Source organism: Rhineura floridana, chromosome 1, assembly GCF_030035675.1.
Source record: "Rhineura floridana isolate rRhiFlo1 chromosome 1, rRhiFlo1.hap2, whole genome shotgun sequence".
NCBI lineage: Eukaryota > Metazoa > Chordata > Lepidosauria > Squamata > Rhineuridae > Rhineura > Rhineura floridana.
In genome coordinates this window covers 183834019-183851128 of record NC_084480.1, presented here as the reverse complement: position 1 = coordinate 183851128, position 17110 = coordinate 183834019, and the positions used below count along the sequence as shown (strand labels likewise).

General features: G+C 41.6%; 1 protein-coding gene across 9 annotated transcripts in view; it reads right to left on the bottom strand.

The window, feature by feature from the left end:
- The window catches only part of SLC12A7 (solute carrier family 12 member 7), a 180964-nt gene that overhangs the window by 86239 nt on the left and 77615 nt on the right, over positions 1 to 17110 (bottom strand). For 8 of the 9 annotated variants that reach the window (XM_061588706.1, XM_061588716.1, XM_061588744.1 and 5 more), the window contains 2 exons: positions 16009 to 16155; positions 10488 to 10542 (listed from right to left, as the gene is read on the bottom strand). In XM_061588706.1, the coding sequence (XP_061444690.1) occupies positions 10488 to 10542; positions 16009 to 16155 (202 nt within the window). Of the gene's footprint in view, positions 1 to 10487; positions 10543 to 12535; positions 12610 to 16008; positions 16156 to 17110 lie in introns of those variants that run through there. The other variant, XM_061588779.1, reaches the window with a different exon arrangement.

Sequence of the window (17110 nt, the reverse complement as noted above, 5' to 3'; positions counted from 1 at the left end):
TGAGAAGGAATGATCCTGTCACTTCAGCTAGACGTGGGAACACCCTCATTTAGCAAAGATTTCTATCTTAATTTCAAATCTGATAATTTTTTTTGGTTTGAGTGGTATGTTCCAAGCAACTGTAGTAGATGCTTTACATATCATGCTTAATGACATCACTAGGGCCTGCATCTGAAAGTTCAGGGTTTGGGATGCTTCTGACCTGGCAACCCTACTTCTGCATGAGCCTGCTTTTTAAACCAGAAAATAGAACCAATAATAGGTCTAGTGTAGTGACAGTTAATAGTCCAATAAAATTGATTTGTAGTACATTCCCAATATGTACGAAACTTGTTTGCTCTAGTGTTACCACATCTCCATCCCATTGTTGATGAGATTCCTAATCCGTCTACAGTAAGAAGCCATCTAAATGGAATCTTAATAGCTTTACTTAAGCCAAGACTATGTTTCAGTGGATATTGCCCTTTTCAAATCTCTATTGATCTACACCACAAACACATATCAATGTCATGCCAATTCAGCTGTTATGACTCCCCCCTCCACCACCAACCCAAGCAAATGGAACGTTGTAACTTAGGGAGGGTGCTGAAATTCTCTGTTATCTCCTCACACAGCACTCAGTATTCACTAAGAGTGAATGGAATCACCTTGTTCTTTCTCATCTGACCTCTGTTTGCACATTCTCTTGTTTTTAACAAAATCTGTTTATAAATGTTAATGTCTCTTTGGTTCCAAATTCCACTCAACAGATCAAAGCAGTGCAACACCTGTTTACCCTATCCACAAGTTATATATTCTGATATCACAATATAGAAATTAAAATGCAAAACCATAAGCTATAATGTTTCTTTTCCCTGAATATTGCTCTAAAGCAACCGTGAAACTAATTATCAAAACATACTACTCCTGCTTAGGTGTCCCACTGATCTCCCTCCATAGTGCCCCCGTTTCCCTTGGAACCTCCTGGCAGGGACTGCTGCCATGGTTAGCAGCCTGTAAAAGTAGAAGTGAATTAGACAATGCTGCACACACAATCTGGTATGGTACTGTGTCAGATGATCATCTGGCTGTCAAGAGCCAACTGTTAGCCATTGCTGGCAACCAAATGACATGCAAATGCCAAGTTGTTATAAAGTGTACAAAAGTGTTAAAGTTTGTTTAAACTTTCTTCTCTTCTGTATGGGGAGTGGGGGAGAGGAGAGCATTTTATGGCCCAGTGAGATCAACTTTCTTACAGCTTATTTTTCAGTTTCTTTCTCACAAAAATATAGCAGTTTTACAGTAATGATCTTTGCTTGCTTTTCGGAATTAAGTCTGTCATAAAGCAAAAAATGACCCATATCCAGTACCAATATTTTCTGTCCCAGATACTCCAGCTTTTAAAAAACTGTATACAATAATCAACAGGAATATTCATTTTTGCTTGACTCATATTCTTTACCCAACATATTTCACATTCTACAGAGAACCCCAACATTTATTTTCCTTTAGTCAAGCTTTAACATGTTGCTTTGTCACCTTAATGCTTAGTCTGAATTTTTTCCATGTTTTGTTTTTGCATTTCTTCAAACTGTGTAGGAGGAGGAACCTACATGCATTCAGTTGTTTGTTTGCAAGGAGCCTACACAAGTACAATTGTAAGCATATATGGTGCTCTCTGCATAATTGGAAACCCTACCTGGATCATGCAGAAAGCACTCTTCACACATGCACTTATACACGCAAAGGTGAAAGAAAGGTTTTGCCATCACAATCTCACTCCCGTTCCATAAGTGTATGTGCAAAGTTTTGCGTGAAAGGGCTGGGATCCCAACTTTTCCTTTAATTACTGGGTTATTGTTTAATTTTTTTTCTGAGAGATGTAAACTCTAACCATAGACAGCTAAAGCAGTTTTCTGCCTGATGGTCACACTATGAATCTGGTCACATCCTAAGACTTAAAAAGAAAAACAGAAAACTTCCACATTGTGTTGGGGATGCTTCTGTTTGGGAGCTGATGCCCTTTGGGGAGCAAAGGGCAGGGTTAGATAGCTTTATTTCTTTATGGAGGCCATCCTAGGCAAAAATCATTGCATAAAACTGGCATTCTATAAACTAGCAACAATCATATTATCTGAGTTACCACTTGCCTCAAACAAGCATTATGCCACACTCTGCCGAATTTAGAAAAACCTCAGATTGTTGTAGTGGAAACAAAGATTCCCAAAAAATGCACCTTTCTTTTTCAATGGCGTGATCCTAAGCCCTCATAATTGCTAGTATTTTATTTACTTCTGGGATTTCTGTATTATTTCTCAACATATGTTTCCAAGGCAGTTTATAATATAAAACAATATCCTAAAAGGTTAGAAAACAAAACAAACAAAACAGAAACCCTTGTTAAAACACTTCTTTAAAAGGGTTAGCTCTCAAAGCCAGAGGAGAAAAGAAATTCTTTCACTCTCATTTGAAAAGCTGCCAAGGAGGAGGACAGATGACCATTCTGAGCAAGGGCATTGTAGGTTGACTAAATAAAAGGTTCTGTTTCTTGTGAAAACTGCCTGAGCTCAACAGGGGATCATGCAACAGGGATAGGAAACCTTAGGCCTGTTGGCCAAATGCATCCCTCCAGACTATCCCCAGGCGACATCCTTTACCAATCCTGCTCCTGGTTGGGACTGTCATAAGTATTGCTTGCTGAATGAAGGCTGGAGGAGAGTGCGTGTGCATGCTCAGGTAGTGTCTGATTTTTGCATGGGTGCAATGAAACCTACTGCATAAAGGTAACAGTTACTTCCATTGCTTCAGCCACGTTTGCCCCTGGCCCCACTTGCATACAGCCCCCAGAAGGCTTCTCACAAGGGAATCCAGACCTCAGACAGAAACAGGTTCCTCATCCCTGACATAGGAGAAGGCACTCCTTCAGATCTTCAGAACTCAGACCATTTAATTATAGTTCAAAACTAGCACTCAGAATAGGTGTAGCATGATAATGCCTATCTTCCCTTGGGTCAGCAACATTCTTGACTCACCCAAAGCTTCTGGATCTTGCTTTCCATAGATTTATACAATGGCTGCATTCACCAAGGTTTGTTCTTGGCTTACTGATGATTGTTTGTAGGAGTCAAGTGAAACAAACCACAATCCCTGGTTCAGACCTAACACTATGCCAGGGATCACAGTTTCTTTCCTCCATGTGCTAGTGAGGAGACGACACACAACCCCAATAAAGTACAGTTAATGGTTGACCGTAAATGTGCCTTCTGCAACATTCTACTATTTGTTGCTCCACCCCTGCCCACCACTGGCATATGGCCCTCAGAAGTTTTCCCAAAAGCAAATGCAGTCCTCAGGCTGAAAAAGGTTCCCCACCCCTTTTTAATAACATGTCATTCCTTTTCTTATGTATGGGAATTCCTCATTCCATTGTGCAGGGTCTTGGGGGGTCTTAGACCCTTTACCTTTTTGGGAGCAGGGTCCCTATGTCTCCAGCATCCTACAAGCCAATCAGCATGAAAAGGGAGTGTGTCAGCCACTGAGAAGAAGCTTTAAGAAGCTTCCTTGTTCTTTACTGCGGATTGGAGCCAATCAGAGTGAAAGGAGGCGAGCCAAACGCTGAGAAGACTCTTCTCATTAGCTAACACTCTCCTCTTTGATACTTATTAGTTCCTAGGCATTATTGAGAATCTCATTCTCAACCTAGCAAAAAATGGGGTGGGGGCATGGCTGTGATTAACATAAAGGGACCCTGCACTTATGAAATATGTAGTTTCTATTGTCTTTCTTTTTTTTCACCATAACACTTTCAGGTGTCTACTATGCATGTCTACACTGAAGTAAGACTCACTGATGTCCATAAGGCTTATGCCCAGCTGAGTGGGTATAGGACTGCAGCCTTAGACTGCTTAGACATGCACAGAATTGTACAGTTAATTACTAAATGTTTTGCAAACTCTAGCTCTTTCAGATCATTAATTATTATTTTTCCTGGTACTTTCCAGTTTAGGGTTGGGAATTAGGAAAATAATGTAGGAAAGTGCAATTTGGGATTAGGAAGAGGGAGGTGGAACGTGTGGGTCTGCCAACTATAGGCTTACCTTAGGCACCTGAAAAGGTGGACTAATCTGGAGACTCGCAAGAGGGGCCTGTCCCTGCCCTCCTTGCAGAACATGCAGCATAGAAAAAGCTAGGCTTCTGTGGTCTAACACCAAATGAAGACCCTTACAAAAAAGATGAGGTTCTACATTTAAAGGTCCTTTCCTGCAAAACCGATACAGTGACATGAACTGCTTTAGGATATCAGGCAAGTGCAAAACGACGGCTGACCATTCAAAAGGATCATGTGGCCCTTAAGAATACAGTCTGTGCCAAACAAAGGTCAGACACAGACTTCAGACTCTATGCAGTTTCGACTATTTAACTTGCTGCACCCCTAGCTATCTGTGATAAAAAATAAGTAGATTATCACCATGGAGACAGGAAAAAGCAAGAATTTAAGGGTTGACGGTATGGTCATGTGATAGTTTGCTGGGCCAAGAGTACAGTGTGTACATAATTGCATGCAGGACAACGGAGCAGGAGGCTTCTGCATGCGAATGAGCATTGGATTTGGGCTGGAAAACCAAACTAGCCATTGGCAGAAAGTGACTAGATGGGTGATATAATGATGGTAATGTCTTCTGTTACATTTTAAAACACTATTGAAATAACTCTGACACTCAAACTACACATGGTTGTTTCAGATATTATTTTTAGGGAAATGCAAGAGGGGGCAGTTGCAAAGTTGAAGTACAATTGGGGGAAGAGCAATTAACAGTCTCCCTTAAGGGTGTTTTTTAAAAATCAAATTCCATCCAACAGGAATTTCTCTTTTCCTTTTCCCCCCAAATGGTGGCAAAACAATTAATTACACCCTGCTATAAACAGTTTCAGAACCCCTCAACTGTACTTTCCTTAAAAAAGAAACACTGCAGAAGACTGGATAATACCACAGGATTGTCATACAGTGCCCCCTCTCAGCAATAGGAGTATAACAACACTGGGCTACTTTGTAGGGCTGATGTAACCCAGGTTTTCTCTGTCATTTTGTCACCCCCAATGTGGCTATAATAATGGTGGACTTGGACTTGGTTTGTACTAGCAGGATAATTTTTTAATGTTTATATACTCCGTAATTGTGTGTTTGTGTCTGAATGAAATACAATGAGAGTTAGAAAAAGCATGCACTCCTGACTTTGTTGCTGCATTTTGTTTGGAATGAATACACTACTGCCCAACCACAACTATACTAAAATTCTGGATTTCTCAGTTTATTTTCTATAAGCTTCTGCACTAGTGAAACACCCCCTCCCTCGCAAACCCCAAAATGAACCAGGAAGGCCCATCCCCAGACAAATGGTGAGACATTCTACAATTTTTTATCTCCACAGCTTGCACTGTCCCCCTAAACATCAATCATAGCTATGACTTCATTCATTTGCTAACAACTCTGAAAGGTGGTAGCACAATCATTTCTCACAAGACTATCTGAGCAGAATAGAACGTGGATATTTGGACTTATATCTCCATTTCTAAAGAGCCTTTTTTAAAAAACAAAAACAAAAGTTGGGAATCTGGGCCAGCTAATGGTGCAAATGAGCATCGTGTAGCATGGCTAGAATATGGGTAAACAGCAGCCAAATAAGCAATATGGCAACTTTATACATTAGGAGATTTGAACTTCAGATTGGGAAAAAAGCTCCTAGGGATGTATCCAATATAGCGCTGTTAAAGTCATTTAACAATATACTTGTTCCAGTGGTGAAATGTTTCACGCTGGTGGAATGTTGTTGTGCAAGAGAATGCATTAGCAGGTCGCTGGTAAATTTGTTGCACAACAGATTATGCAATCTATTGCACAATAAATTTCTGCTAGCACAACTGTTGTGTTGCACAACATTAAAATACATCCATCTGCTAGCACAAGAGCACAATTCTATTATTTCAAGACAGATCAAAATGAAGGGATGGAAGATAAAGAGGGACTGTTTTTACAGAACTCAAGTAATTGTTTAACAATCACAGAATGTGTGTCTTTCTATATTAAAATATAACATGTGGGGGCCAATTAAAAGTCTTCACAGAACAGGGAAAAATGGTCCAGGGCAAAGAGGTCATTTCCCCTCCTTTTGGCCTCCAAGTCCCCATGGAACTGCAGGAGCTGCCTGTGGTGCATCAGCTGCCTCAGCTTAAGTTGCAGCAACAGGCCACTTGCTTCCCTGCACCCTTCCCTGCACCGTTCTTCTCCTCCCAGGCATTTTAGCATGTGTTTTTAAATTGCTTTTTAAAAATGTGTTTTTAAATTTGTATATTTGTTTTTAATGTTTTTAATTGTAAACTGCCCAGAGAGCTTTGGCTATGGGGTGGTATACAAATGCAATAAATAAATAAATAGGTCTTAGTTCTGGCCAGTGCAGGTGTGAGCGTATGCACTGCTACCAATCTTTCTGTGTGATCAAAAGCACGGCCTTTCCTATATTTCCCCCCAAAGATTTCCCTGCATGCCTGAAGGAGAATCCCTCCACACATGCATCTAGAAGCAAGCAATACCTGAAACACTGTCCCAGAAAGCAGCAACTTCAAAAAGCCTAGATGATCCACCAACAGCAAAGCATTCCTGCTGTGCTCTGCTCTGGCTAATTGGCTAACACTGCTTAGATCAGCCTTTTTCAACCAGTGTGCCTCCAGATGTTGTTGGACCACAACTCCCATCAGCCTCAGCCAGCATTGCCAATGGTCAGGAAAGATGGGAGTTGTGGTCCAACAACATCTGGAGGCACACTGGTTGGGAAAGGCTGGCTTAGATTATAAAATAGTAGCTATCAAGTAGCACTAAGGGGGAGATTGGCAAGACTATACTGCATCTTCAATGTTCATAAGACAAAGAAAATGAAGGAAACACTGGAGGAGAGTTTGAAGGACAGAAGGAATTCAGGATCTGGGAGATTTGTGTTATAAGATTTACGTGATTCAGTCTAATTCATTATGACAGAAAACACAAAATTACTATGCATAGGTACCCACAGAAAAGTATCTCGTGGTAATGCTTTAGGTATTTTCAGTTGTAGGAAAGGCAACAAAATATAGTTCTATTTACTTGGATGTAAGTACAATCTGAATCAAGTGAATCAGTCTATTTGCAGTTAAGTATGGGTAGAACTGAGATGGTCAGTGCGGAAAAGTTATAGAATCCCATTGTTACAAATACTTTTTTCAAGCCAGGTACCTGCAGGAAGAACTGTATGGCTGGAAGCCACATACTCAGGGCCAGTTCTAAGGGGCGGCCAGGTCGGGCACTGGCCCAAGGGCCCCTGGAGCTATGGGGGGCCCTCCGCTCTCCTTCCGTGATCAGAGGAAGCATCTGCAGACCGCCATCCTCCCACTTTACCTACTTTTCCGTTGTTTTTTGTGGAGCACAGATTTGCCATCAATCAAGATGGCGGCCGAGGTTTCCTTAAGGGGCTGAAGCCTCTGCCGCCATCTTGGCTGATGGCACGAATGCGTGCTACACGCGGGCATTGCTGCCATCAACAAAGATGGCAGCAGAGGCTTCAGCCCCTTAGAGAAACCTCGGCCGCCATCTTGATTGATGGCAAACCTGCGCACGCCACAAAAAACAACCGAAAGGTAGGTGAAGTGTGGGGATAGCGGGGGGATGGCAGGTGGCACGGAAGCTCCTGCCTTGCAGTCTGCAGATGCTTAAGTTCCACAGACCGCGGAGAGGGAGCAGAGGGGCCCAGGGCAGCTGGGACCGTAGGGGCCCAGCATGCCTGGGATGGCCCTGCACATACTCCTGAGCCTCTGACACAGTATACAGTAGGGCCCTGCTCATATGGCAGGTTCCGTTCCAGGCCTCTGCCAAAAAGTGAAAACTGCCGGAAAGTGGGGCCCTACTCAGCTGTAGCACGCGAGCTCCCTGCCTTACAGCTGATCACGCAATCAGCTGTAGAGCGGGGAGCTCCAGCTGCCGCACTCCAGCTGACAGCAACCAGCTGGAGCACGAGAGCTCCCTGCGCTCCAGCTGATTGCAAGCTCCAGCTGATGAGCTGTAGCGCGCAATCAGGAGCTCCAGCTGATGTCTGTCAGCTGGAGCTCCCCACACTACAGCTGATTGCGTGCTACAGCTCATCAGCTGTAGCGCGCAATCAGCTGTAGCGTGGGGAGCTCACACGCTGCACCTGATCCCTGTCAGCTGGAGCGTGGGAAGCTCTCGCACTACAGCTGATCCCTGTCAGCTGGAGGGTGGTAGCTGGAGCTCCCCATGCTACAGCTTATCGCCCCGCTGGAACCGTCGTATTAGCAGAACGTCGACAAGTGGGGCGCCAACAAGCAGGGCCCTACTGTACTGTTATTTTTTCTGTTCTCAGATTGACTAGCGTTAGGTGCTTAGGGGAGCTTGCTCACTCACCCATCAGTGACACCAAGATTGCCAAAACTACCATCAGTGAGACAGAGAAGCAATTCCACCAAACCTTCATCGGTGAAGATTTTAACTGCACTTAAGCGAACTTCCTGTAGGAAGAACTGTATGACCAGAAGAGCCCTGACCTTCTGAGCACAGACAATTGTCATCTACTCCATTTCTAGATTAGTCTGAAAGATTGCTTTGACAAGGACTTGCTTTTTGCCCTGTTAGCATGCTCAAAAGGAGACATCAGGAATAGAGTGAGGGAATTTGTCACTTTGTTCTAAGCTGGAAGATCAGAATGTGGAAATTTGCCACTTCTAAGACTGAAAAAACACTTGTAAGCCATTTTGAAGACTAAATGGTAGAATCTGAAAAAAATATTTAAATATGTTTAATAAGCAAAGTTATGAGGAAAACAAAATACAAAACTAGATTAATCACTGATCACAATAAGCCTGCAAGAACTCCAGACTTTCCCAGCCATCCCTACCCTAGCTACAACCAAAAATAATTAACAGAATAATGGGAGGAAATGCCAATAAAAAGAGAAATGGCAGGAAATCAGGAAAACATGAGGAACACAGAAAAGGAAAGGCTAGAATTTTGCTGTTGAAAAAAAAATGGCTCCAATGGCTTCCAGAGAGAATCATAAACATCCAAAAACAACCCATCCATGTGCTGCTTTCCCCCATTAATATGAAATCTAACAAATCTACTCATAGTTCAATTTTGGGAGCATAACCTAGGGCTATACTTCTGAATGATATGATTGAAAGAAAAGGTAATGCAAGGAGATATGACTAAATCTATCAGCTTCAACCTCTTGCCAAAATTAGTTTTCCTACAATGCCAATAATTAGCCTTAGTGCCGTGCTGGCTGGGATGGATGGAGGTTGTAAGTGGAGCTTATTCCCAAGGAAAGTATTACCTTATCAGTTGTAGTGACATATTGACAAGGTATTTTGTTGTTGCATTGCGAGTCACTTTAGGGATATTTATGTGGAAAAGCAGCATACAAATTGAAATAATAAATAAATCACTGAATAGAACAGAATATTACAGAAATAAGCAAAATGTAATACAATATTAGATTATAATTACACTTTCATGGGAGTAAAGTCCATTTAACACCCCAGGACTTACTTCTGAATAGGCATGCATAGCATTATGCTGCATGTTTAGAATTCATCAGTGTTTTAACTGAAATTGCTTGTATTACAGTCTCAGATAAACCTACCCACAGATATGTGAAAGTAAGTGCCATTAATTTTTGATACCTGCAAACACAATTGCATTTCTAATATTTCCTGTCAGCATAAATTTGTATGCAGTTTGGCTGGTATGAAAGGGAAAAATGCCAGTGCTAAATTTCTTACAGTGATGGCCAGTGCATTGTCCTGAGAACACTGTGGAACTCATGTCTACTCAGAACAGCAAAGCTTGGCTACAGCTCATGGTCAAGGTTAATTTACATTTGTTGCTCCACCTCACGTTTGCCTCTAACCCCACCTCCCACTGGCATGTGGCCTTCAGAAGATTGCCCACAACAGAATATAGCCACCTCTGTGGTACATGAGGAACACCAAGTTGCTTGTGTACATTGGTTCTCTACTCTACATGAAAAGTGGGGAGGAGGTACAGCTGGGCTCAGTTAGCTGTAATACTGCTATAAAACAGTAAAGGGGAGGCATTTTTACACACCCCAACACCCACCCAACCAAACAGGCACAGGCATCATTGCAAGACTTAACAGAAGGTGATATTCTCTTGTTGCATGGCCTGTCCTGTTCCATCACAATCAGCTTCCCTCAACAAAGCTGGCATGAAGAGATAGCCCAGACCAAGCATCATTATGAAATAAGAACACAGCCTTTTCTTGGTGCCTCCCACACTGACATGGAGTAAAGAAATATGTGTCTATGGACAGAACACCAGAAGATGCCTTGCTGCCTACTCCCCACATTCCCACCTCATCATAGTGATAGGCATTTCATTTGTATTCCATTATAATTTAACAAAGTGCACTAAGCATACTTTAAGACAGAAATAAAATTTGAATTACCTGGAACAACACCATTTGTTGCTATTGCACTCATTGATATTGCAGTTAGCATAGTCTGCAAAACAAATGATATTGGAGAACGTTACTAGCAAATTTAAAAAGCTATGATTGATGGCAATTAGTCTAGTAAGACAAAAATCCCCCAGCACATTTAAGGGCCAAGGCTCCAGTGAGGTAAATGTTTTATGAAAAGTAAAAATAGCATGCATGTAAGTACTACAGAACATTGGAAACTATTAACACTCATATGTAAAACCCAAGGCATGTATATATCCTTGCTTCACATGATAGGAATCATGTTTCTGCAAGTATAAGCAAATTGGTAAAGAAACTGTAGTTAAAATGGTTCAAGCAGAGACAGGAATAAAGGCATAACTTTTATTGGTGGTCACTGACTTAGTGCACACTACTTTCCATCTACATCATTCTGATATAAACAAGGGCTCAGTACCACATCCTTGGCATGAAAGCAAGGCTAGCCATCACCTATGTATCCTTTCCACCCCTCCACTAATATATTCCATTGGTTGACTGTCCTTTCGGCCCCTTGGCAGTTGTGCTGTGGGGTGCCACAAGGTACCATCTTGTCCCCAGTGCTGTTTAACATCTATATGAAGCCCTTGGGAGCAGTCATCAGGAGATTTGGGGCAAGGTGTCAGCAGTATGCTGACGACACCCAGCTCTATTTCTCTGTAACATCTGGACCACTGCCTGGACTTGGTGGTGGGCTGGATGAGGGCCAATAAACTGACTGCATCCTAGCAAGATGGAGACACTGTGGGTTGGTGGTTCCCAAGTTTGGATAATTGGTCAGTTGCCTGCTTTGGATGGAGTCATACTCCCTCTGAAAGAGCAGGTCTGTAGTCTGGGGGTGCTCCTGGATCCATCTTTGTCACTAGAGACCCAGGTGACCTCACTGGTTAGGAGTGCCTTTTAACAGTTCAGCTGGTAAGGCAGCTGTGTCCGTTTCTGGACTGGGATAGCCTGACCACTATTGTCCATGCACTGGTAACATCCACACTGGATTACTGTAACACACTCTATGTGGGGCTACACTTAGGGTTGGTCCGGAAGCGGCAGGTGGTGCAAAATGTGGTAGTGAGACTGCTCACTAGGGCAGGGTATTGCCAACATGTCATCCAGCTGCTGAAAGAAGTGCACTGACTACCTATTAGCTACTGGGCTAAGTTCAAGGTTCTAGTTTTGGTGTACAAAGCCCTATACACCTTGGGACCAGGATATCTGAAAGTTTGTCTTATCCGTTATATACCCAGTCGATCATTGCATTCTGCCATCTTATCAGAAGGTCCATTCTGCACAACATAGGAAATGGACCTTTAGTGTAGTGGCACCTACCCTTTGGAATTCCCTCCCCCTTAAATATTAGACAGGTGCCATCTCTGTTACTGAAGACCTTCCTCTTTCAACAACCCTTTTAAGTAGAGACCTTAATCCCAGTCTGAGTCTCTGTTAGAATTGCTTTTTAATATGTTTTTAAACCTTTTCTAAAATTGTTTTTAAAGATGTTTTGTTTTAATATATTTTAAAGTCTGTTTTTATGATGTTTTAGAGTGTTTTTAGTGCTTTTGTTTGCCGCCCTGTGCTCCTACTGAGAGGAAGGGCAGGATATAAATCAAATAAATAAATAATACAGCAAATAGAAGTTATTTGATCAGGTAATCTCCCTGGTAGACTGTTGGAATGCTGTGGTCATAATATATCTTGACTTCAGCAAAGCTTTTGACAAAGTTCCCCATGATATTCTAATAATGTGAGCTGTATGGAACAACTATCAGGTGGATCCACAGCTGGCCACAGAATCGTACTCAAGAGTGCTTAGCAATGGTTCTTTCTCAAACTGAGGGGAGGTAATGAGTGGGGTACCGCAGGGCTCATTCCTGGCCCCAGTGCACTTCAACATTTTTATTAATGACTTGGATGAGGAGGGAATGCTTATCAAATGTGGCTGCAAAAAAGGCAAATGATATTTTACGCTGCATTAACAGAAGTATAGTTTTCAAATCATGTGAAGAACTAATTCACTCTACTTGGCATTGCTAAGGCCTCATCTTGAGTACTGCATTCAGTTCTGGACACCGCACTTGAAGGATGCAGACAAACTGGAACAGGTTCAGAGGAGGGCAACAAGGATGACCAGGGGACTGGAAACAAAGCCTAAGGAGAGACGGAAAGAACTGGGCATGTTTAGCTTTAAGAAGAGAAAAGTGAGGGGGAGATATGATAGCACTCTTCAAGTCCTTGAAAGGTTGTCACATCAAGGAGGGCCAGGATCTCTTTTCGATCATCCTAGAGTGCAAGGCACCAAATTAATGGCTCACATTACAGTAAGTCAGATTTTGGCTGAACATCAGCAAAAACATCATAACTGTTAGAGCAGTACGACAATGGAACAAATTGCCTAGGGAGATGGTGGGCTCTCTAACACTTAATGCTTAGCATTAACAACATTACATCCTCAGATGCCCCCAAACTATTCACTGGCAAAGTTAGAGAAAACAACTGCCACACATTCTCATTCTCAAGCAGTTAAGTCCCTCAGAACAGGTGAAGCACAGGACATTTAAACGGATGTGAACTGACTGTACCATTATAGGTGTCCCAAAGCCCCTATCGAGAGTGAGTGAGTGAGTGAGTGTTCTCCTAGGGGAGGTTTAGCTGAAGGAGTGGGGAAAAACACTGTTTGTACCACAAAACTTAAAGCAAAAAACTTTGTGAGCCTACAACAAGAAAAATGTATTTAAATTCCTGGGCTGTATTCAGTGGTATTGGTCAGCTGATAATAAGGCTTCCATCGGTGGAAAGAGGAGGGAAACAATTTTCAGCAACTTCCTATCCCCTGTGTAGCCCTATGTGGCTCCTTAGATCTACTCTGAAGAGTCCACCAACCCTCCAGAACAGATTTAGGGGTGATGCAGGGGTGGGGGCTGCAGGGGAAGAATAATCAAAAATTATTTTACTAATAATTGTATTTACCCAATAGTTATGTGTTACCTCCTGTGTGTGTGGATGTGTAAAATCACCCTAGCAGAGAGAAAAAAAACCAAATGCATGTGTTCAACACACTGAACCAGGATGGCATTTCAAGGTTAGAACTATTTGTTTTCCTCTTTTAGTCATAACCCTTGCCGTGAAATCATATCGGAAGATGGAAGAAAGCCAGGTATGGGTCAAAGCTCCCAGGCTGAAGCATTTGCTGACTTAAGCCCAAATCACTACAAAGATACACAGCCTATGTCAGTTGGCTCTGTACATCGGAAACAATATCTCACTTGATGAGTTGTTAGGAAATGATGTTGCTATTTAAAGTGAGAACAGTTAGAAACAAAAGGGAAACTGTCCAAATTGGTGGCCTGGCCAAAAAGCTGTTCGGTAAGGATCCCATTTGTTTCCACTTCCTATTTATGAGCTGCTTAGATGTATTACTTGCCCTGAGAATTAAAGTCTCCTTCATAGAATCCATATCAAAGATTAAATGAAAGAGAAAAGTCAAAGACTTAATTATCTTAATACAATAACAGTTAAGCAGATTAATATGGACTACATATCCTATGTCTTACTATCAAGCAAATCCAGGGGTATTATACTATCGTAATGTACATTAATGAGAATTTAATTGGGAGAAAGCTATATGCTAAATTTTATCATATATTCAGATGGGAGAAGGAGCACATTAGCTACCTTTCCCCACTCATCAAAAGCAGGAGGTGGCATACACTTTGGTTTCTCTTTTCCTGAACATTGAAAACCGAATTGCTGCACACAAAGAACTGATCCTTGAAAACAATAGTGTTTTAAATAGAAAAAGGTACAGCAGAACAAGACAATATCCAAACCTATCTGGTTATTTTCTAGAAATTATCATTTTTAATAGTTTTTAGCTATTGGAATGGAAAATTCCCGCAGCGAACACTCGAATAATGTGTATTATATTTTCAAATTTATTTAAGGTCAACTAAATATCTGATACATCATTTCAGAGTTTTGAACATTGCTGTACAAAGGGTTTTCTCTACCAGACTTGGCTGAAGGATGCAGTTGACAAGAATGAAGTAACGGCACGGACAACACGTCTGGAGTTATTCTTTGAAGATTAAATGCCACCCTTGACAAAGAGTCACATCCTCATGGGTCGTTTCATAACAATATGTTCACCAGTCTAAAGTCAGAGAATGTTGATAAAGTCACAGCTGTAATAAATAAATCCTTATTTCACAAGTATATTAGTTTCTGAATTGGGGTGGGGTAGATATCAAAATAGTCTTTCACTGAAATAGAAGTCACTGCCTGGGGTGGAGCGGTTTACACACAGTGCCAATTAGGGATGGATGACGGGTTGGCAGACAAGAAGATGGGAGTACAAACTGGCAGTCTGAAGCAAGCACTTTGGTCAGTGTACCGTAGAAGCTGGAGACAAGAGTAATTCCACCAGGAGGGAGATGATATCCTCAAATGTTTCTCTAGCACTGATCTGGAGCCAACTGGGGGGTGCAATACACCTACAAGTAAAGGTGTGTCTGAGGCCATGCTTTGTTTCTGAGGCATAGACTCTACTGGGAATGTTATGCCTCCTGCTTCTAGGACTGGCATGGTTGTAAAGGCAGGGTCCCCGGACCTGAGGGAATTTCTGGGAAGGAGATGCAAATGTCTGAGAATGTGGGCAAGGAAATATCCTCAGGAGAAGGACGCGGAGGTATCCTGGTCCCTTGGGGCTCTTCCTCATTACCATTAACAGAAATCTCTGGCAACAGGATTGAGGCACAGTTGCCCCCTGGGATGATCTAGAGAGAGGAGCTCTCCTCTACTGATTTAGATGAATCTAGATTTGGGTGAGGGGCCATGACACCACTTAAGTCTTTAAGTGAGTCAGAAAGAAAAGAACCAACTGGTTCCCATTTTAATGATTCCCAGTTTGGACTATGGCTTATCCTCTTAGTTCAGGGGTTCCCAAATTGTCTGTGGACCACCAGTAGTTCATTTCAGTGGTCCGCAGAGTATCTGTGGATTTGAGGTTAAAGACAGGAAACAGAACATCAATTTCATTAAATATTCATATTTATTTCAATCATACTGTATTGCTTCTTTTATTTCTTATACTGTATTTTATTGCATTACAATTTGAATTATATCTTGTTCCAAGAAACCTTTGGGAGGGACTGTAGGTAGAGCCTGAAAATGATTTTATTTGCCCCGCTTTTTAGTTTTACCTCTTTAGTCCCTTTTAATATCACTTCCCTATATTTTATAACAATATTTCTATTTTTTATCCATTTTAATTTTATTATTATTATTATTGTGTATGATTTTATTGTGAGCCACCCTGAGTGCCCTATTGTAGGGTAGAAGGACAGGATAGAAATATTTTAAACATTAATAAGTCTAATACAAGATTAATGAATTTTTCCCAACTGCTTGAATAGAGTTATCAGGAGAGCATGGGAAATCACTGGAATGGAGAACAGGATTTTAGATAAACATCAAAGAACTTGCAAGCTGTACTCACACCAGCACAGCACATGAATACAATGATGAAAGATTCAAGAACTCCTGCTGTTCCCACAATCCATGTCAGCCTCAGGAACAGGATAACTCCTAAAATGTTCTGTAGGCAGGGCAGATACACACCAATGAAAGTACCCATACGTGGAGCCTAAAAACCAAGAGAAAACATAATTGTCTGTTAGGAAAATATTTTCTAACCAGAGTATCTGATTAGGCAAGATCACCTTATCCTAAAAGAAATCACTCTTTCGCAAAAGCTGAAAAATCTTCTGACACAGGATGTGGCCAGTAACATATACATATACAGAACCACAGAAGCATTCAGAAACTCTTTAAGGAGTTTTGAAGCTCCTCACACTACATCCTCAAAAATGTGTATCACATGCTAGGAAAGAAGCTTCCACTATATATAAAGTTGTAGGGTTTGACCTGGCTCTCCGACTTTCACTCAAGTAGATCTGGTCATGATCAGACAAGACCACGAGCCCAAGGATATACCTGCTGAGAGCAGGTAGTTCAACTATAACCATAGAAATGAAGCTAGTTTGGGGAATAAGAAAAAGGGAAACTGAAGCTGCCTCAGAATAACAAGGAAGGTCTTATTCAACAATGATGTAGATAATGCTGAACTACAAGTCCCATCAGCCCCAGCAAGCACGGCCAACAGCCAAGGATAATGGGACTTGTAGTGCAATCAACAAATATATCAGATATGTTATTAACCTCTTGCCTATAGCAAGCTGCAATTGTCCTTACAAACAGATGAGTGGCAGCACCTGTTCCTTTTCTTTGAACTGCAGTGCTTTGCCTCTGAATGAAAATAATGCTACATTACATCTGTTTCTTTTAGCTTATTAATATCCCTGACTACCGTGTCACTCTTTCCAAACTATCAAAAAGGGGGAAAGGAAGAGAGAGTGCAGCATGTATTTTGGCACTTTCCAAAAGTAAATTTGCTGTCAAGGTGGCCAAAAGTAAATTTGCTATCAAGGTGGCTAATAACTATCAACATTTTAATTTTTCCAGGATGTAATCAATAAAATTATATCATATTTCATTTTATCACATTACCAATTCTGTATTGTTGTTGACAGCCAACCTGT